The sequence below is a fragment of the Dromiciops gliroides genome, chromosome 4 (assembly GCF_019393635.1).
Source record: "Dromiciops gliroides isolate mDroGli1 chromosome 4, mDroGli1.pri, whole genome shotgun sequence".
Taxonomy (NCBI): domain Eukaryota; kingdom Metazoa; phylum Chordata; class Mammalia; order Microbiotheria; family Microbiotheriidae; genus Dromiciops; species Dromiciops gliroides.
Genome location: NC_057864.1, coordinates 196,984,748 through 197,006,407, shown reverse-complemented (window position 1 = coordinate 197,006,407; position 21,660 = coordinate 196,984,748). Strand labels below are relative to the sequence as shown.

The following is a 21,660-nucleotide window of genomic DNA, read 5'->3' as shown; positions in this document are numbered from 1 at the left end:
GTTGTTTCCATCCTTGCAAACAAAACCCACCTCTCTCCAGCCTGTGACTTACCCTTTTGTTTTTGGGGGGGTTTTGTTTTTGTTTTTAGTGAGGCAACTGGGGTTAAGTGACTTGCCTAGGGCCACATAGCTAGTAAGTGCTAAGTGTCTGAGGGCACATTTGAACTCAGGTCCTCCTGACTCCAGGGCCGGTGCTCTATCCACTGTGCCACCTAGCTGCCCCAAAGTGACTTGCCCTTTTGAGGGAGATCATCCTATCCTGCTCTCACCCATCTTTCCTACTAGAACTAGACAGAACCCTTTTAAGGAAGTATAGGCTGCAGGAACTGTAGAAGCAGTGTCAAGACCCCCAACCACCCCCCACTTTTTCCTGTTTGGGAATACCTACCTAGAGCCCTATTGTGTTAGGCCAGCAACTTCAGTCTCATAAAGAAGTACTACTCTTCTTACTAAAGTTAAAAATTATGGAAGAAGCACTAGCCCCAGATTCAGAAGGACCTGAGTTCAAATCCAGCCTCAGACACTTGACACTTATTAGCTGTGTGATCCTGGGCAAGTCACTTAACCCTCATTGCCCTGCAAAACAAAAAAAAGAAAGAAAGAAAGAAAACTGGCTGAAATGACCAATGAACAGAGAGGCCTTTGATTATTGCAATCCAAAGTACTGAAGTCAAACATTAGGAAGTTCTTTACCAAATGCTAAAAAGGAGCCATTCTTTCTTTCTTTCTTTTTTTTTTGCAGGGCAATGAGGGTTAAGTGACTTGCCTTGGGTCACACCGCTAGTGTCAAGTGTCTGAGGCTATATTTAAACTCAGGTCTTTCTGAATCCAGGGCCAGTGCTCTATCCACTACACCACTTAGCTGCCCCCCTGAGCCATTATTTCTGAGAAAGGCCAGACAAGCTAGAAATCTGTGACAGGAACATCCAATATATTTGAAAAGTGATTCAACTGACCTCAAAGGATGCTGCCTGGTAGACCCTTGGCTAGGACAAAAGAGCATATACTTCATAACTGTTTGGTTCTCAATGGCTGAAGGAATGAGAGTATGGTTTTGTGTAGTGTGTGTGTGTGTGTGTATGGGTTTCAAAAATTGTCTTAGAGGAAGAAAAAGGCAGCAAAGTCCAGATGAGTGGCAGAGGCAGGTTTTAATGGCGTTACCTTTTTTCTTGTTTATTCTTACATTCTAATGAGCCAAACCAAAAAGAAAAAAATGCAGGTAAAAAAAAGTTTAATCACACAGCACTTTATACAGATATTATAAGCAATAGAGCATTCACATCTCCACATGAACAAGGAACGCACTTTGAAGCATGGCCCCACCAGTCAATCCTGTTTTGTTCTTAAATACTGTACAGAATAGAATCAAGTCTTCAAACGCCACCCCCAGTCCTGCCTCTGCCCACTCTCTCCACAGCTGCTGCTGCTAGCTGGTTATGGTGAAGCACAGTTGTGGAGTCAGCTTAAGGCTAACAAGATGCATCATGCTTTGGCTTTTTTTTTTGTCTTTTTCTTAAGTTTAAGGTTTTTGCCTTTATGAGATTTTAGTTTGGTTTTTTTTTAAACCTTAAATATTACAATACATACACCAAAAATTACATAGCTGCAATGTGCTCAATAGCAACCTCATAACCTGGAGCTTCACATTATCAAAAGCTTAGAAAATGTGTAAACCTCTGTGCGTGTCTTGGGAGAAGTGTGAGTCCCCAGGTGGCCACAGCTCACTTCACCTGCAGAGTCTGCAGCAGAGCCAGCTGGGTGCCTCACTCTCACACCAGAACGGTCTGGCTGCTGAGAAAGGGAGCCTTTCTCTGGTATGAGCTTCATGTCACTTCTCCATGTTGTCAAGTGGCTACTGTGATGACAAGGGCAGAGTCCCTAGCACTGTACTCCCTCCTCCCTGCTGTCCTTTCACTCCTGGGTGGTGCTGAGAGGAGGGAGCACTTGTATTCTCAGTTCAAAAAGTTTTTGAGCTTAAGGAAACCAAAGCTGTTATTTTCCCATCTGCCTGGGTTGGGGATCAGCAAGGCACCTCTAGCTTTTACCTCTCCATCAAATCCATTATGCTCACCCTCATTCCAGAGTGCTAACCCACCCCCTTTATGTACCACTGCCACCTCATAGGTAATGAGCTAACACAAGCAAGGCTGTGAGAGGGTGGTATGACTGATGGGACAGTCCCCAGGAAGTCCCTAAGGAACAACTACTCTGCTTGGGGCATAGACAGGAGACAGCAGATTCTGGAGAGGGCAGAAAGGGCAGGATTGGGCAGCAGGGGAGCCAATCTAGAGGGCAAAGGGCCACTGGAGCATGGCTTTCCCCACTACAATGAATGCAAGGCACAGCCATTGCTCCAGATATCATGTCTTGCCACTGATGAACAGAATGTGCAGGCCTAAGGATAGCCCCAGTGTTATTCTCTGGAAACTTTTGGTGGCAAAGGAAGGGGAAGGAAGAACTGGGCTTTTCTGTTTTGTTAGGAGGTAACAAGGGAAAGAGGAGAAAAACTAAAAATACCTAGGAAGTTCAGATTCTCTGTTGCAGGAGAACCTCTTGCTCTAAGACTGCTTCAGACCAGGAATGGGAGTGCATCTAGAAACTCCTTTCACTTCAGCATCACTCACCTTGGGGGGGATGAGGGCACTGGGGGGCCCTCTCTTTGGGGATGGAAAATAAGGAAGAGAAGGGAGACTCCAGGAGAGGGAGTGAGTAGGCAGTAGGCCAACCTCTCCCCACTGTGTCCATTGTCTTTTCAGTCTGGGGGTTGCTACTTGTCCTCTGTGCCCTCAGGGATGCCTGCCTCCACCAGGGCTGCCCGGAACTGTGCCAGGACCCCTCTGATGCTCTTGATAAAACCCTTCGAGAGTGGAAATAAGGGGAAGCCGATGTCTGGGTAGCCACTCTTCTCAGGCAGAAAGCTTCGGTAGCTCTTCCTCCGCTTCTTTGGTTTGACACTGGGTGGCACAGATGAGTCTGGGGTGGCCTCCGGGGTCTGTTCTGTAAAGTCCTTGCTAACTGAGGGGGCTGGTCCCTGGGCACCACCCTCAGAGTCTGAACCCTGGGAGGCATCACCAGGAGCCACTCCTGCTTCCTCTGGCTCTTCTCGGCCGGAGTCAGATAACTCAGTGGTTGTGGGTGGCTCAGGTGAGCTGCCGTCCCCTGGGGCCCCATTGGGCAGCTCCTGGGCCCGCTCAAGGAGGGCATGGGTCTCTAGCCAGGATTCAATTCGGTTCACCAACCGCCAGCCTCCTGTGCTGAAATGTTGCCGTATCTCTTGCTCAAAGACCTCAGGTGGGCGTCGCAGCAGCTGTGTCATAGACTGCACAACCCGGATCAGCGCCATCTCGTTGTAGCAGCGGCTGTTCTCATAACCCTCCTGCAAGCCCCGGTCACTATCAAACCCTGCTTCATTGTAGTAAGGTTCATTCACCAGGATCAAACCTTTAGGGTTAATTAAGAAAGGGGAAGGTTTAAGGAACAGGCCATGTATTCAAAGGAAAAGCCAGGGCTGGGCTACTTTAAAGGACAGTGAATTATCTACCCATTGCCATATAGATCAGCCTTTTTTTCAAGGAGCGGGAGAAAGAACATTTCTAGCTCACTGCTGACCAATCTTTTTGTCCACTACACTGCCCTTCTCCATGCCCTGCCAGGTCAGTTCTTCTCCACCTTGAGCAGTTTGGCCCCTGGAAGCTCAATTTAGAAAAGTCTGAAATTAGGAATGAAAGTCCTCCAAATGTATTTTTAACCTTGCTCAATTAAGGAATCAAGAAAGGCAGTGTTATAATTGACCCGAAGGGGCCCAGTGTCCCAATCCCTCTCCTTTATTCCACATATGTCAATGACTTACCTTGGATGGAGATGAGCACCTGTAGAAGGCTGGATTTGCTGGTCCACCTTTCTGTTCCCTGAAGTACATATGAAACACTAGTGAATAACAGCCCAGAGATATTCTTGGTGTGCTCTCCCATCCCCATTTTTTATCCCAGCAACTCACTCACCTTCCCGATCCATGTGCCCAGTAGACTGACACACACCTTCCCATTGTCATACAGGTTGGGGTTCAGCCGCCCACTACACTGGGAGAGGTAGCAAAAGTGGGGTGGCACAGCAGGGTAAATGTTGGGGAGCTGGATGTCAAACAAGAAGAGGCCATCTTCATATGGGGTTCGAGTAGGGCCCTTAATCAGGGCTGAGAAGAGGTCCTGGAAGAAGAGGGGATAAGGTTGATGGTTACTACAATCAGCCAAGACACACTGCACTTTTCCACACTGAGATAATGGATCTGTAGTAGTCTGGGCCACCATAATTCTGACCTTAAAAGACTGATGCATATAGTTATTTAGCACCTTCTTACTTCACTATCCTAATCTTTTTCATGGATTTAAAATTCCCCACCCCCCACCCCCACAGGGCAATGAGAGTTAAGTGACTTGCCCAGGATCACACAGCTAGTGAGTGTCAGGTGTCTGAGGCTAGATTTAAACTTTGTCCACTGCACCACTGAGCTGCCCCCTTTTTCACAGATCCAGAAAAATAAAACACAAGCCTTTGGTCTCACAGGAAGGTCAAAGGAAGAAGTTTCAAGTTTCAAGATTTGAAAATGTTCAAAGGGAAGTTTCCCATGTTGCCCTCTACTGAAGGCTCTTCCATAGGAAGGACCTAATTGAGTCCTTAAAGAAACACACAAAGTTGGCTTCTGCAGTGAGGAACGCCTCTTAGGAAACATTCTGAAAAGGACATTCTGGAATCATCGATTACCACAGCCATTTTTGTGACTAGGAGAAGGGACACTGATGCCTTACACAAGAGCTGATTAGAATCATGGGAATTTTTCTGGCCCTCTCTGTGGAGATACCGGTACTGAGTAAGACTAGCCCTTGATCTCAAACTTCCTGCTGCTGAGACAGAATATGTTGTCCCCACGGGAGGCTGAGAGGATCAGGAGCTAGCAAGCAACAGCCATTCATGTACTTTGGTGGGAAATAAGCTCCCTCTACTTGCCATTCGGTCCTCAAAGGTTTTGACCATGATGCCATCTGGAAGCGAGGTAGCGAGCAGTGCCATCTCTTTCCTCACTGTGCTGAAGAACTTTTTGGCTTCTGGTGGCTGGAACTCAATCTTCTTAAATGAATGATTAACTAGAGGTGGGAAAGACCGGTTATTTCAGCAATACAGAAAACTGTGGGGAGATGTGTCTAGAACACAATGGGGAGGGGGAAGACTGACAGTCAAGGGAAGCCCGGGTCACTGGGAAGTAGTGCCCCATACTTCATGGCTTGGTATTTTTCTCAGATGAACAATATACCCTTTATCTGACTCATCCTTTTCCTCTCCAATCAGGATTATCTGACTATGTTTAAAGTGTCTTCACCTGGAACAGGGCTTTGGAGAAACAGCAAGTCAAAAGCATGGCACAGGGGATGGAAATGGATTGGAGTGCCCCCATTCCAACAGGGAATATGTCAGCTCAGAAGGAACCCGGTGGGAATGAACAAGGGAAACAAACAAGCAAGACCAGGGTGAGGGGCCAACTTACAGGGTGCGAATTCCAGTACAGAGAAGACCTCGCCCTTGGCGCTAGTGAAAGTGACCCCTGGTTTGCCACCACACTGCTGACAGAGCACTGGGGTCTCACTGGGCCACTCTGACCGAACAGGAGACTGAGCCTCAGCCTTTTCCTCCTTGCGCTCTGCCTCCGGCATAGCCTCCATTTTTTCCTCCTCAGCAATGGCCACATTATCTAGTGTCTTTTTCAAGTTTTCCTGCAACTTCTTGATGTCATCTAGGAATTTCTTCTCCCGAGTGGGCTTCTCAGGCTCCACAGTGGGTGAGGTGGGAGAACCAGTCAAGAGCTGTTCGACCGTCATGTTCTTGAGGCTTTCCAGGATCTTGATGGCCTCCTTCAGTTCCCGGAAACTCTTTGGGGGCCCTTCCTTGCTCGCTTTCTCCATCAGCCCAGCTACAGGTGCAGCCATGGCGACAGCTCCCTGAATGGCAGCCGCAGCGGCCACGGCCTCTTCACTGATCACCACTCCCTTGTCCTCTTCGGTGGTGATTGGAAGCTCGGTAGGAGGCGCGATGGGCTCATCTCCCTTGGGGTGCTCATCTTCCATCAGCCCATTGTCTGTTTCCCAGCTGTCACTTTCATCCTCCCACTCATCCGAGGAGGCCCCACTGGTGCTACCATCTACAGAATCGTAGTCTGACTCCTCGATCTCTGACTCGATGTTATACAAGTGCTGGGCAGAGATGGGGAAATACAATGGCAGCTCAGATTTTCAGGGTCTGGCTGTGGAAGGCACATCCCCACCAATGGAAAAGCGCTCTGAAGGGACTCAAGGCGACTATTTACTGTAGGGGCTACAACAACTTGTGCTCACACTGTACTTTGTTACATGACACATACCTGTTCCCTCCTTTCTTGACTGTGCTAAACTCAGGAGTCTCAGCCCAGCTTCTTCGGTTTGGTTTGGAACAAGTTGGTCTTCTCTAAACCATTCCCCTCATTCTTTTCATTTTTCCCTACACAACTTGGGCAGAGAGTACTGCCTGGACACCTAACCAGTGCTCCAGCTTCACCCTGGGCCATGCTTTCCCTCTCTTCCTTGCTAAGCAGCTGCCCAACTGGGTTAAGGGGCCCAAGGGGAAAACCAAGGCAAATGAAGCTTGGATCAGCTGACAATGCAGCAGTATCCCTTTGTGGGGAAACACCAGGGAGCCTGGAATAAGTGACAGGAGGGGGAGGTGAGGAACATAGAGGCCTGTGTCACATACTGTTCTCTCTCCCCAGATAGCCTCAGATAGGATGGTTAAGATCCAAAACGTACTCTAGGCTAGGAGAGTTGGTCCATTAAAACTCTGGCATGAAAGCAAGAGAATGGTAGTCAAGTAGTCACTTTTACTTAGGCTCACAAGGACTGGGGATGTGGAAAGTACATGTGCCTTGAACTTGCTATTTAATACCCAAACTACCTTTCCTTGCTATTCCTATTCTGTTCAGTTTTCACAGGAGCCTGTGTTTGTCAGAGAGTATCAGTTTATCTGCAATATAAAGGCTCACATTTTCTTAGACTAGTAAAAGGGAAACAATGGGTAAATGCAAAAAGGAGCCAAGCAAACTTGGAAAGTTTATGAAAACTTTTGTGAGTCTAAAGACTTAGGGAACCTATCAAGTGTGACAAGACTAAATTAGATAAGGCTGGGATATGGAGTAACTTGGGGCAAAGCCAAAGGTTTGTCACACTTCTTTTTTTTCCTTCTCTCCTTTTTTCTCTTCCCCATCAGGCCTTCTCCCTTCATTACCTATCCAAGACTCCTCAAGAAACCGAAAAGAAAAACCTATCCTATTAAATTTCTTTCTGGGGTAGAAGGGGAAAGAGAAGGCTAAGAGTTGTTCTTTCTTGTTTTCTAGAATAGGGAAGTGGAAAGTGGAGTGCAAACCCCTCTCATCAGACTACAGGCACCTAATAAATTCAGGCCTATTCAGTCTCTCACCTGGGGTAAGATGATCGTTTTTGAATTGTCGGCCCATACCACCTCCACCTTACTGCTGACATCCACACGGGCCACCTGGCCTACTGATGGCTGCGAGCAAAAAGAAATAGCCTGGGTCACGAATAACCTTCTTAGAACACAACAGGGACGTTGGATGAGCTATCTTGTTGAGGGACTTAGCATCCAGGTTTCTTGAGTACTTTAAGGGGCATCAGCTCTGGAACTCACACCAGATCAATATATCCTCTGCTCTGGGACCCTCATTGGAGGGGAGAGAGAAGAGCTCCTCCTAGAACCTTCACTAAAGGAGGGTGATTGTATCTTTTTTTTTTTAAGTGAGGCTGTTGGGGTTAAGTGACTTGCCCAGGGTCACACAGCTAGTAAGTGTTAAGTGTCTGAGGCCGGATTTGAACTCAGGTACTCCTGACTCCAGGGCCGGTGCTCTATCCACTGCGCCATCTAGCTGCCCCAGGTGATTGTATCTTGAGGGCAGGGACTGTCATCTTTCTTTTTCATATTTATATTCCCAGTGCTTGGCACAGTGCCAGGCATACAGTAGATGATTAATAAATGATTACTGACTAAGATGGGGATATAGGCCAGAAGTTTGGGAACATAGGAAGTAAACAGCTCACAAATGGGAGTAGAAATCTTGTTGGTCCTTTGTTCCCAAAGAGGACCATGACACTGGGTGATGTCAGGAGTCTCAGCCCAGCTTCTTCGGTTTGGTTTGGAACTGGACTTTCACTGAACTGGATTTAAGTTAGGGAGGGCTGCTCAAGGTCACCAACCTCCTCCAGAGCCATCTGGGTCCAGTGGCAACTGGACATGTCCCTGGATGTTTAAGGCAACTGGGGTTAAGTGACTTGCCCAGGGTTACACAGCTAGTAAGTGTCTGAGGGTGAAATTTGAACTCAAGTCCTCCTAACTTCAGAGTCAGTGCTCTATCTACTGCGCCACCTACCTGCCCCTATAGAAATCTTAAATCAGCACTAAACTCCTAAGATTTGCTTGTTCAAAGGTCTACAATGGAGTCCTATTACCCACTAAATAAACACAGGCTCCTAAACATGGAACCGAATGGCAGTTCAGTGCAATGGAAAGAGCAGTGGGAATCCTGTCCCTGGAGCTCATTAGTCACAGACCAAGGATGAGCTGAATTGTACCCATAGTGCTCTTTTGGCTGCTGGGGAATGAACTGGGCTTCACAAACAGTACAGCATGCTCCATGAACAAGAGGCAGCCACGATCCTGGCCCTTCTCTTTGGCTCTGCCTAGCCTCATGCACCTGCCAATGTGGATGACCTGCTGTTTCTCAGACTTACTGCACTGGACTGACGGCTCACCCTGTGAGCACCAATCAGCTCAGACCAAAGCTCTCATTCTCTCTCAACTCCTACAGCATTTAGTAAGTATTCATGACAGATGACACAGGGTTCACTGTATCCTGCTTGAGGTTGTCAGTATTTGTGGGTTACTTCCTCTACTAGACTGACTGCAAGTTCAAAGGTAAGGATTAAATCTTGTACAACTTTGTATTCTCACATTGCCTAGGCAGAATGCTTTGTACATCAGGATGGAGAATGGACTCTCTTGTGGAAACTCTATCAAGGCAGCAGAGCACCATCTCTCTTCAACTTAGAGGCTTAGTGCCCTAGAGCAATAAGTAAGCTGGGGAGGGCCACAGATGTGACCCTGAAACCAGCTCTTCACCTGGCAGACCACATGAGCTCTCTATCCCCACACCATTTTGTACACAGGGGTACTCGGATATTTACTGAAGTTCACCTTAAGAGGAACTACCAGAGGTGAGAGGTGAGTGGTTCCTTAAAGTCTCAGATATTCCCTTGAGATAGGGAATTTTAGCTGATCCTTTAGTTAATAAAGTGATCGAGCACCCATGTGCTGAGGCCATCTGGTGGCAAAAACAGAGTCTGCAGTTGTTTGATTTCTGTCGCCAGACTGGAGGACAGTCAGGAGGGAGCTTCAGTTTGTTGTGTATGACAAACAGAGGCAGCTGCCTTAGCTGCAACACTAGAATGGGGATGAACCGAGTGAAGAAGTGGCAGCTGGTCAATCATACCTCATCTTCCTTGGGGCCGGCAGCACCTTCCTCAGCATTGCCTATTCGGATGACTATGTCTGTAGTCCGGAAACGGAAATCTGGGTGGTCAGCAATATCATAAACGCTCACATCCTCCTCTTCTCCAATTAGCTGCAGTCACAGAACAGACTGTTACAGCCAGGCTATCTTCCACACCAAGGAACCCTCACTCTTTCCTATACTATTCCCTCTAAGAAGCCTTCATTCTACAAGAGAAAGAAACAGTTATCTGCTCACCTCCACGTCATCCCCGCTTGGCCGAAGCTTGAACCACTTCACCATGCAAGTTCGGCCAATGTGGTCCCCGGACTGTACTACCCCATAAACAGCTGGATCTGGACAACTCTGGGCTATGAATTCATAAGAAAAAATGTGATGTGCTAAGAAATTCTGGGCCATAAATGTTTACCCCAACTCTCATCCTGAATTCTGGCATGAGACCCAATGTCTACCTCCTGCCTGATCCAGACCTTTTCTTCTCCCTACCCCAAACCCCACACCATGTGACTATCTACTTCAAAGAGTACTCATAATTCCTTCAGTCATCACCCCAGTTCTTTTTTAACTTTTGGTCCACAATTCTCCAAAATGACCTCCCTTTCTCTTCTAAGATCCCTAGCCCCTCCCAACTGAGAAGTGCCCTACAAGGTTGCCCCCTACCTCTCTTATCTACGACGAAGTCCCCTGGGCAGAATTCATTGTTGTCCAAGTGGTGCACAGGGAAGAGCTCATTGGAACGGATGTTGGTTTCCACTGTGCCATCCTGCCACATCACATCTGCTGAGGTCATTGTGGTCACCACCTCCACTGCCACCCTACCAGGATGGGGGCATCAGTGAGTTAGGATGTGGAGATTCATTTCCCCCCCAAGTTTCCTGTAGACCAGAATATGTGGAATGTTCCAATTTCAGGCTCTCTTAGAAGGACCCGAGGATTAATACCTTGACATCAGAGACCCTGCCTGTATTATCTTAGTCCCTTCTATTCTCTGAGGAGACTGTGGACACAATGTGGGCATAGAGAAACCATCTGGCCCTACAGGCCAACCTTGGCACTGATCCTTCTCCCCCTCTAAGGCCAGCATGTGCAGTACTTCACCTACCAACTGCCTACAAGGTACCGTGGGTGAGCTCTTTCGGAGGTGAGTGGCTGAGGGTCCCCCAACCCCAAAGTGAGTGTGTAAGCAGGAAATGAGGTGCCGACTGAATCGGGTTAATTAAACCAGTCCCCAGTCTCAACCTCTTCTCTCACCTGTCTCCTGGCTTGAATTCTCGAGATACCTTAGTCTTCTTTTTCTTGTGCTTTCGCTTCAAGTTTTTGATAGATAAGGGGATACTCTTCTTCCGACCAGGGCCACTGCCACTCTGGGAGGAGGCAGTGGAGCTAGCTGAAGAAGTCACTGAACTTGTGTCGTCTGTATCATCAGCTGCCTCATCATCTGCATCCTGTTCCACTGACTGCAGCCTGTAGTCTGTGGCTCCCTCTTCCTTGAGCAAGAATGGGGGCTGTCGCTCCATAGTGTCATCGGACCCCTCTAGACCCTCATCCTGAATTTCAGCTGGGTTGATAGAACCATTGGGAGACTCATCAGGATTAGATGGATCTCTTGTCTCACTATTGGCTCTGGCTTCCCCTTTATCGGGATCCCCCTCAGGATGATCCCCAGGGCCAGGGGAATCAGGGGAGCAGGACATGATCTTCACAATTTGCTTTTTCAGCAATCTCTTTACCTGGAGAGGTTGAGGCATAGAGGAAGAATTACTAAGATCACAAAGGCAGAAAAGTCAGTTCAGAATAACCCAGTGGAGCTAGAGCTGCTTGGCCAAAAACGACCAGCCCAAGTAGTATGTAGATTTGCAAAAGAATAAATGAATACGAAAGGAGTAAGGCAGCTGCTCACCAAGTGCTAAGACCCAAACTTGCTCTGTACCTCCCAACTGCTGCTGAAAATGGACGAGCACATGCCTAACCATTCCCAACTCACTGGATGTACCTTTTTGGCCACAAAGCCCTCGCCCAGGACACAGTTTCTTTCAGGGCATTCACAGGTGATCTTAGCTGGCTCCACCTTAGCTGGGAAGACGTAAAGACAACGCTCCCCAAGTTGCCGCTGTGCATGGTCAAAACACCCAAGGCGTTTCACTCTGTGAGAGGGAATTAGGAAATGTGGTAAGAGAGAAGAGATTCTGAGGGGAAGGCATTGTTCTATGGTCCTCCTCCTGTGACTGAACTTAAAGTCCTGAGGAGATTTGCTGGGCTCAACACTTTAGGGCCTGGAGAAAAAAGGGAACTAGAGACTTACCTAGCCAGATTCTCCTGTGTGATGACTGAAGGTGGGGGGCTGACACTGTCTGTGCCTCCCGGACAGAAACTTTTGGTAATCCATGTAACTTTCAACTCCACAACCTGTACCTGTGGAGAGTGGGGTGGAAAGGGCCAATATTAGAATGGATACTTAGTGGCTTCAATTAAAAAGAGCTTTGTGGAAAGCTTTGCTCCCTAAAACTTAGCTGGGACTCAGGAGCTGGCATATAAACTTGGAATGAGGAACCTAATACTAAGAGGCCATGGACCAGTTCCCACCCTGAAGTAATACCCCTTCTCCAAAAAAGAATCAGTCACTTAATGTTAAGGGCAGGAGGGACCAGTAAGGGGTCTAGTCCAGCTCCATTATTTTACAACTGGAGAAACTGAGGCCCTCCAGAGATGATGAGATTTGTCTAAAGTTGCATTGCTAGAGGCAAAATTAAGACTATTTAGGGATGGATGGAACCTTACAGATCACCTAGTCCAATCCACTCTTTCTATAGAAAAGGAAATTGATGCCCAGAGAAGTTGAGTAATTTGTTAAAGGTCATACTGTAAATAAGTGACAGATTTAAGTTTTGAACTCCCAGATCTTCTGACTCCAAATTCAGCAATTTTTTCACTAGATTAGAACTTCAGTTGCCTAACTCCCAGTCCAATATTAGAGAATTGTCTCTACTACATCACTTTGCATCCTAATGCATAGAAAAGACATTATATCATATATTACTCTACCTTACAAATTACATATTGTTCACTCTGGTCTTACTCAAGACTATACACAAGTCACACTGTAGGAGGATTCCCCAAATGACATTCTGTCATTAGAAACCTAGCTTCCTATAGTGAACCCCTCTGCCATAAGACTTTTATAAAAATCAAAACAATTCTGGGGCTTGGTAGCCCTGGGATAAATTAAGTCATAACATTATTTCTCCAGAGAGAGACACCAAAGTGATCCCTGATTGGCCCTACCTCCTCTACTACCACTCGGAACTTGCTCTTGGTGCTAAGCACAGGCTTGACACCTGACAGCCACTGTACGCTGGAGAAGACCTTGGAGGGGCCAATGAGCACCTGGCCTGGGTAGAAGCCATAAGAATCATCAAAGAAGAGGCCCTGCAGAAGTAAGGAAAGAACAAATGGATTTTCAGCAAGGGGTATTCCTGACAGCCTTTGATGCCCCCCACCCCTACCCTTACCCCCATTCCTCTCTGTCTCTCTGTCTCTCACACACACACACACACACCCAAACACATATTCACACTCACATACACACATTCACACAGGTGCCATCTCACATGTTCACCTCACTATTCTCCAAGACAAGTCCTCATGCATTAAGAAGCCATTCCCTTGGAATGAGCAATTGGAAGGGGAAACTGGTGAGCTATCTGCTTAGCAGTACCCTTTCCTCTGTAGCCCCCAAACTCTGAGGACAGAAGGAAGAGTTAGTGAACCCTAAGAAGCTTCTTCTGGGAAGGGAAAGTTACCGAGTCACTGACGTGGGGGCAAACATCATAGAGTTTAGCGCCATCTTCTGTGCTCATGGAACATCTGGGAAGAAAACAGATTCAAAGTCTGAACACAAGTCTTGAGGAAAGAGATCAGAGAAGTGTTCTTTGCTAGGTGACACACTGACTGGAGTCTCTGAGGTGGAGCAGGACCCAGGAAAACAGCTACTTTGCTTATCAGGGCTAATTTAGGTTAATAAGCAAAACAGATACTGGTAAAGAGAGTTATTATCAATGCTTTCAACATACCAAAGCATTTCTTTTCCTAACCACCCAGCTTTCTCAGTAGGGAAAGAACCTTTGTTAGATTAAGCAGAAAGCAAAAAAAAAAGGAAAAAAAAGTCAGAAAGCTAACCCTAAATCTGAGAGTTAACTAATTAACTCTCAGATTAAAAAACTTTTGAAAGTACTCTTCTCCTAAACATGACCCTGAAACCAGGCTGCCCACTCTTCCAAAGGAGGAAGAAGAAACAAAGGATAAAAATTAAACAGCAAAATAGGAACATGGCAGAAGAGACTAGCACTGGGTTGGGTTCAAGGATCCAATGGCATAGGGATAGGAACTGGACATACGATTTTGTTGCAATAGGGAACTCCTGGAAGAGGAAAATCCTTCTACCAGTGCAGGCTAGCACCTTCTCTGCCACTTACGGACTTAGAGTTGGCTAAAGCAGGCAGAGGTGAAGTGAACTGTCCGGCATTACACAGCCAGGATGGGCCAGAGGCCTGAATTTGGCCCAGGTGTTCCTGTCTTTAAGGTCAGTTACCTATCCATTACGCCATGTTGTCTCTTATTCCCAACAGAGCTGTCCCAATACCTGAAATATCTGTTGCTGTGCTACCACATGAATCTTTTCATCACAATTTCCCTAAAAAAACACTTGACCAGCCCCCTTCCCAGGAATTTGGGCTCCTCTGAGTGGAAGGGAAGGATCTACCTATAGGTAGGTGAAGTACCTGGCTCCATTGGACAACTTCAGGATTATCTGGTTCTTCAAGTCATAGACCTTCCCTAGCCAGCAGTCATAGGCAATATAGTCCCCATACATGAAAGGCTGTTGATCAATCAGAGAAAGTAGTTGTAAGAGATAAATGTGTGCAAAGAGGTGGAGATTTTAGTGCTAAGAGTGTTCATCATCCCACTGTGGCAAGGAGTGGACCTCATTAATGTGTTATTTGGAAAGAAAGTTGTCATTGGCCCTGATATGGAGCAGACACTAACAGAATAGACATTTTCTTTTAGAACCCTCAATTAGAACACTGTCTCTGAGAACTGCTCACCCTGGGCAGACACAAGCCTAAAAGGGAGAAGCATGTGCTACATATTTTAACCCTACATTTGGAGAAGGAGTAAGAAGGAAGCAATGTTCTCACTTGAGAAGGCAGGGGGCAGCTCTAGCCAAGAGAGAATATGGGACAGGTGTTGTGAGGGGAAGAGCCTGAGTTCTGGTTTACCCATATATGCTGCAGGTCCTTGCTGTTGACAGGGTAGAGGATACAGTTGGTACCAACAAGTTTCACAGCACAGTCAATGTTCACATCAATCACAGTCCCACACTGACTATCCTAAAAACAAGGACACAAGTTTCAGAGGTATAAGCAACAGTGACAGATACTACCAGGACCCCCAAACCTTAAAGCTAATGGGGCCCTGTGTTGGGGGAAATCCTATGGCAGGGAACTCAGCTACTGGTACTGTTGAGGAGGTCAGACCTTGACCTCATTTCTCTACACAGTCCCAAATATTTAAGACTCATTAGTCAAGATTGATATTTAGGGAAGAAGCACAAGGATATACAATGTGGCACTTACACTTGAGCTCATGTGTCGGACTACATCACGGGGGACCACAGAACGATCCTCTAATTTCAACTGTAGAAGAAACAGAAAAGGACGTACATGAAAACAACCTCTGAAAGTCACCACTGTCTATATTTTTGATGAAAATTAATGGTATGGGTAAGAAAAATCCACCGGCCATCTACATTTTAACCAAGTTTCAATTTCCTCTCCAATAAGATACTGCCCCCTCCCAACTACTTAAAAGGAGCACATTTATCTGAGTTCCTCCTTCCCTTCCTTCCTTTCCAGAGCAAGGAGGGTTAAGTGACTTGCCCAGGATCACACAGCTAGTAAGTGTCAAGTGTCTGAGACCACATTTGAACTCAGGTCCTCCTGAATCCCAGGTGGGTGCCTTATCCACTGTGCCACCTAGCTGCCCCCTTTTTCTTAATTTCTTAAAAAAAAACAAAATTAGGTTAGGAGATCACCTTGGTTGGCCATTATGAAACTCTAATCACTGGTTACCATGCATTCTAATCTGGGTTATCCCTCCCAAACAGCTGCAACCCCTGCTGCTTATCTAAGGGGCAGAAATATGAAGGGGTCTGCTGAGTAACTCTCAGGGAAACATTCCCTTGGAGGCTGGCCAACTACAGGAAAAGAAAGCATCAATAAACATTCATCATAATCAACAACAACAATGACAACCAGTGTCTTTCTCTTACAGGTGCCTGCTTCTCCCCCTCTCTCTGACAAGCACTATTTCATCACCTCTACAATTTGTGGTGGGGGACAGTTTTCTATTTGGTCAACTTGGGGACCAATCTAATCTACCCTAGTTCTTAAAGCCTAAAGTTGCTCCTAGGTAGACAATCTTCATTACTATGATGACAGCTATATTTTCTGGATAGCCACAATACTTCTCCCCAACAGGAAACAACAGATTATTATGACTGTTGGTTATTAGGATTCAAACTATGGATTAACAAGTCACCACACCCCTGAGGTGGAAGCTATGTCTCACCCACCCAACCTCAGGAAGCACCCCAACATGAATCTTCTCAATTCCATATCCCCAAGACACTGAATTATCCCGTTGTCAGACAGGAAAATAGAAGCATGGAGGAGCTTCACAAAGGTGCTGGCACTGGAAGCAAGATTAGAATAGAATTTGTTCAAAGCTGGGCTTCATTCATACACAGGGGAGGGAAAGCAGTTCTCCATGCCACAAGAAGTTTGATGGGTACTCATTCTAAACAAGATGCAGTCGCTTTGCAAGCATAGTTGGCATACAAACTCCTAAGTGTGACAGAGAGGGACCACGGCTGACAGCTGACAAACCTATTTCCTCAACCTTCCAGGGAGGCAGCCAGGTGTAAAACATTTAGACTAGTATTAACCTTCCCATAGTTAAGATGGGTGTCAAGAAGAAGAAGAGATTTAGAATGTGACAAAAATAGATTTATCATATGTAACTGATGCCCTAGGCTGTTCTTCCAAAATGAAATGTCCTTAGCCTTTCCTAGGAGGAACATGTAGAAATATACAATAATCAAGGATTTTGCCCTTCTATCTCCAACAATAACAAACACACCACACAAATATACAGGCTGGGATCAGGAGTTGGTCTGTACGAATATGTAGTTACAGGAATACGTTAGTGACACTACTAATGGGACTACCCCCTTTATGGATGCTGTGAATAGGGGGCACACGATCAAAGGTGGAAAACACTTAAGAATGGGTATTATTTAGTGCCTAATGAGACATGTCACCATCCCTCCCCCTAAGCCTTATTCTTTTTCCTTTGGGTTCTTATTCTATATGTATGTCCTTTGGGATCAATGGCCTCTGAGTCTGTTGTGTTTACATTCTGAATTATCTTTGCTTCTTGGGCTGCTTAGTTCCTCTCACTTGGCCCTGTTCTCACTCCTACTGTAGTCTTGAGCCAGGTCTTGGGCTTGTCCCTTTCTTGCAATAGTAATAAAGCAAGAGTACAATCTGTTCTCTGTTTCTCTTTGTTGTAACTATATGGGAGGGCATAGGACTCTTTGAAGTTAATCTCAAAGTACTAACTGATTTATATTAATTGTCCATCGTGTCATTATTTGTTTCATTCTCTTCTGCAATATGAAGGAGGCTCTAAATAGAAAACCTAATTATTCTTGCCTCTATTTATAGACCAGAAAAGAGGAATATGAGTAGAAGAAAGTTGGGCCCAAGTCTGATAGGAAGATTATTATATTTCTTCCATCCTGCACCGGTGATATCATTTTCCAACATTAAAAAGTCAAAACTGACACTTTAAGTTTTCTATGGAAGTTGAAGTGCTAGGAAAACCAAACCAGGAATTGAGATTTGTGTTAGGGAAAGATATGGCAATACTGTACTGAGATGACTGGGGAAGTAAGTTGCCTAATTTCCTTAGGGATTCCTGAGATTAGAACCAAGCTCTCCAAATCCCTTTCCTCTTTAGTTGAATCTCTTCATCTTCATCTCTATTTCTCCTCAAGAGCTGCCATGAAAGGAGAATAAACATTATTGTGGAGGGTAAACCAATGCAAATGCTTATTCAAAGCATTTATACTTTATCACTGCATTCTTGAAAGGAGAATACTATTTCCAATGTACTGAGGGAGAAACTTGACGCAAAAAGTAACATAAGTATTGAACAAAAGAACATCCAAGTGGTGAAAAACTGGAAGAGTTATCAACAAGAGTGGGGGTTCCCTTTTTCCCTTTGAGAAATCGGGTACTGATATGATAGGAAGAAAATCTGTTTACCTGCTGCAGTAGAAAGAGCTAATTAGAAACGTTGCCTTCATGCTGTGGTGGAACAGGAGTTCTCCTTAGAAAGTCTCTAAGGCAGACCGAGTTACCATCTCCTCTGGGCAGCAGTTGCTTGGGTTTGAGAACCAGAACGAGCCCAAGCGTGCACAAGAGAGAACCCAGAGCAGCAGCGGCGATACCCTGATCCCTGACCCTGAACTTCCCACCCTATCCCACCCCTGCCTGACCCAGGACCCCAGCGCCATGCCCGCCAACCGGCCTTTCAAGCAGCAGCGAAGCTTTGCTAACAGATGCAAGGAAGTGCAGCAGATCCACGAGCAGCACCCCAGTAAGATCCTGGTGATCATTGAAGGATACAAAGGGGAAAAACAGCTGCCTGGCCTGGACAAGACCAAGTTCCTTGTCCCTGATCATGTCAACATGAGTGAATAAGTGAAGATCATCCGGCACCTGTCCCTCCTGTCTTTACTGCATGCAGTTTGAACCCATCCTGTACTGGCAGCCACTCCACGGACTGAGCTTTCCCCTTGAAACCACAACCTTGCCTGCTGATCCTTCCACATTATGTACCACAGTGTCCTGGAGTACCAGCCTATTTGAGCTACCAGTACTCTGTATAAATAAAGCCAAATTCAAGTCCTAACCAAAAAAAAAAAAAAAGAAAGAAGAAAGAAACTCTAAGGCAGTGATTCCCCAACCTTTATGTGAAGAAGAGTGATTTTTTATACTGCTGAAGCCTTGAAATATTTTTTTCTTTTTCTTTTTTTTTTGGGGGGGGGGGGGCGGAGAGGGAGAGTATATGTGAAATGAGGGATAAGTGCTGATGAACCCCTTATAAAGAGGGAAGGGGAGGGGGCAGCTAGGTGGCACAGTGGATAGAGCACCGGCTCTGGATTCAGGAGGAACTGAGTTCAAATCCGACCTCAGATACTTGACACTTACTAGTTGTGTGACCCTGGACAAGTCACTTAACCCTCATTGCCCCCAAAACAAAACAAAAAACAAACAAGAGGAAAGGGGTGGTAAGGGGCAGTTGTGGTGGGAGTTAGTATGGTAGTAGTAACACGTAGATCCCTATGCATTAGTTGGGAGTCCTTTTCCTGAGGACTAAAGAAAAAGGCCAAGATCAAACAAAGAATTCTCTTTAGGCACAGAAAAACCTGGTCATCTCTCAGAAGAGAACAATCTCACCACAGACTTCTTTCTAGTGATGGGGCTGAGTGAATTATACAGTGTCCCAAAAGTCTTCACTAAGACTTTTGAGACACTGTAGAGCTATACTACCTTCTTTATTAAAATAAAATTTATTTTCAACTTACATTAGCAAATACACAGTCACATGTATAAACAAGAGTAAAAGAAAATTAGAAAAGCAAAACTAAAAGAGATTGTAAATAATTTAGTGATTTTCCTAGAGTGTTCAAGTCTGACCATGAATGACAAAAACAGAATTAGGGTTAGAAATGGAATCCTTAAAAAAAAAAAAAAGAAAGAAAAGAAATGGAACCCTAATTTTGGGTCACTGTCCAATCCTATCGAACTCTGGTGGCTCCCTATTAATTCTAAGATCAAATATAAATTCCTCAGTTTGATTCTTAAAGTACTTCACAATGTAGTCTTATATGGCCTTTCCACTACTCCCCTTCATGCACACAGCTAATCTGGCCTCTTTACTGTTTCTTACTCTTGCTGTTTCCTCTCCCTTCTCCATGTCTTTGCACTAGCTTTTCCTTAAGGCTGGATTTTACTCCCTCTTCACTTCCACCTTTTAAAATCTCTCAGGTCAGTATCATATTCTACATGAAATTTTTCCTGATGCTCTCCCCTCCATTATTTTGAATCTATTTTGCATATATCTACATATGTAAATGTTCTCTTCTCTGAATAGAGTGTAAGCTCCTTGAGGCAGGAGCTGTTTCACTAGTCTCTGTGTCCCCACATCTATCAATCAATATTTATTAAGTAATTCTATGCCTAGCACTGTGTTATACTGTAAGGCTGGAAATACAAAGAAAAAGTAAAAATAGTTACTGTTCTCAAAGAGTTCACATTCTAATAATGGGAGGTGGGGGGTCAGAAGAGCATATACACATAGAGGTATCTAAAAGGAATTGAGAAAGGTGGCATCTGAGCTCAGTCTTGAAGGAAGCCAGGGATTCTAAGAGGTGGAGATGTCACATGTGAGGAACAGCAAGAATGTCAGTTTGATATTAAACTCTCTCATTTGGTATTAATTTCTGTGATTTAAGGGAATACATTTACATGAAATTTAAAATGTGTACTTAGCCAGAAAAAAAAAGAAGAATGTCAGTCTGACTGAATCATAAAGAATATAGAGGGGAGACATGTGTAAGAAGACTGGAAAGATAGGAAGGAACCAGGTTGTGAAGAGCTTTAAACACTAACAGAAGGGTTCATATTGGATCCTGGAAGTGACAGGAAGTCAATGGAGTCTAAGGAAAGGGATTATACAGTTGGACTTGCACTTTAGGAAAAATGTACCACAAACACAGTGGTAGCTGTGAGGACAGATTGGAGTGGAGAGAAATCTGAGGCAGAGATACCAATTAGGAGGCTATTATAATAATCTAGGCTTCAATTAGAGTGCGTGAAGGGAATGGGATGATGAGAGAGACATTACAGAGAAAGAAATTATTAAGATTTGGTAACTGATTGGATATGTGAAGTGAAGAGTTGAGGATGACATCAAGGTTTTGAACCTGGGTACCTGGGACGATGGTGGTGCTCCCAATCATAACAGAGATGCCCTTTTTGCAACTGCAAAAAAAGGGAGAGTTTTCCTGAATGCCTAATGCATTACAGATGTTTAATAAATGCTTGCTGATTGAATGTATGTGTTCATAAATGTCTATGATCTAGCTAGTATTTTAAAAAGCACAATAACAAAAGATGTCTTCTGACTTCACGGAGTTGTCACTAAATCTCTTGCTTGTTTCCATGACCCTTTCTGAACTTCTGTATGCAGACAGATGGGAAGGCACTTTAACTATTGACATGAAAACAATAATACCTAGCAGTAGCCTTCCCACTTCAGAGAAGTTACACTTGAATAATGAAGAATTCCCTTTCACCCATCATTCCCTCAGTCCGCAAGAAACAGAACATCTGAATCATAGAAACAATTTTCAATGGGACTGGTTCATTAGCACTAGAGGGCACTGTGTAAGCAACAAAGTTCTCTTTAGGAGCCTGAAAAGTAAAGACAAATTGATCATTAACTATTTATACCCATGTTCTGACAAAATTTAGGACCTGTGGCATCAGACTGAATACATAATAACCACCAGGGAAAAAGAATAAAAAGCAAAATGTGTGCTAGATACAGGCAGACACTGGGGACAAACATCACATTTTTTCATCTGCAAAATGAATGGGGGCTAGACTAGCGATCTCTAAGGCCCCCTTCTATTCTAAAATCATACAAACCTATGACCAAAATAGGTTTTCAAATCCCAAGCACAGCAGTGATCAATGTGTGTCTGAGAAGCAGCCTGTATTTCACAGAAGAGTCCTTCAGGCACCAAGAAGGTTTGAGGGCTGTTCAAAGATACTGGTACCTCAAGACAACGGAGGTTTTTCTGCTCCTAGGTTCTCCCCCTAAAATAGGGATATACTAGCAAATCTGGATGGAGGGAACTTTTCAAG

General features: G+C 45.2%; 1 protein-coding gene across 1 annotated transcript in view; it reads right to left on the bottom strand.

The window, feature by feature from the left end:
* Nucleotides 1–1,129: 1,129 nt before the first annotated feature.
* The window catches only part of UBE2O (ubiquitin conjugating enzyme E2 O), an 87,324-nt gene continuing 66,793 nt past the window's right edge, over nucleotides 1,130–21,660 (bottom strand). Inside the window, exons 2-18 of the mRNA XM_044001306.1 lie at nucleotides 15,235–15,294; nucleotides 14,878–14,988; nucleotides 14,380–14,477; nucleotides 13,402–13,465; nucleotides 12,884–13,027; nucleotides 11,904–12,013; nucleotides 11,595–11,745; nucleotides 10,853–11,331; nucleotides 10,262–10,416; nucleotides 9,839–9,951; nucleotides 9,581–9,712; nucleotides 7,498–7,587; nucleotides 5,540–6,242; nucleotides 5,005–5,141; nucleotides 4,002–4,205; nucleotides 3,851–3,908; nucleotides 1,130–3,441 (exon numbers count right to left, since the gene is read on the bottom strand). Coding sequence (XP_043857241.1) covers nucleotides 2,768–3,441; nucleotides 3,851–3,908; nucleotides 4,002–4,205; nucleotides 5,005–5,141; nucleotides 5,540–6,242; nucleotides 7,498–7,587; nucleotides 9,581–9,712; nucleotides 9,839–9,951; nucleotides 10,262–10,416; nucleotides 10,853–11,331; nucleotides 11,595–11,745; nucleotides 11,904–12,013; nucleotides 12,884–13,027; nucleotides 13,402–13,465; nucleotides 14,380–14,477; nucleotides 14,878–14,988; nucleotides 15,235–15,294 — 3,483 coding nt within the window. The 3' untranslated portion in view covers nucleotides 1,130–2,767. The remainder of the gene's footprint in view (nucleotides 3,442–3,850; nucleotides 3,909–4,001; nucleotides 4,206–5,004; nucleotides 5,142–5,539; nucleotides 6,243–7,497; nucleotides 7,588–9,580; nucleotides 9,713–9,838; nucleotides 9,952–10,261; nucleotides 10,417–10,852; nucleotides 11,332–11,594; nucleotides 11,746–11,903; nucleotides 12,014–12,883; nucleotides 13,028–13,401; nucleotides 13,466–14,379; nucleotides 14,478–14,877; nucleotides 14,989–15,234; nucleotides 15,295–21,660) is intronic.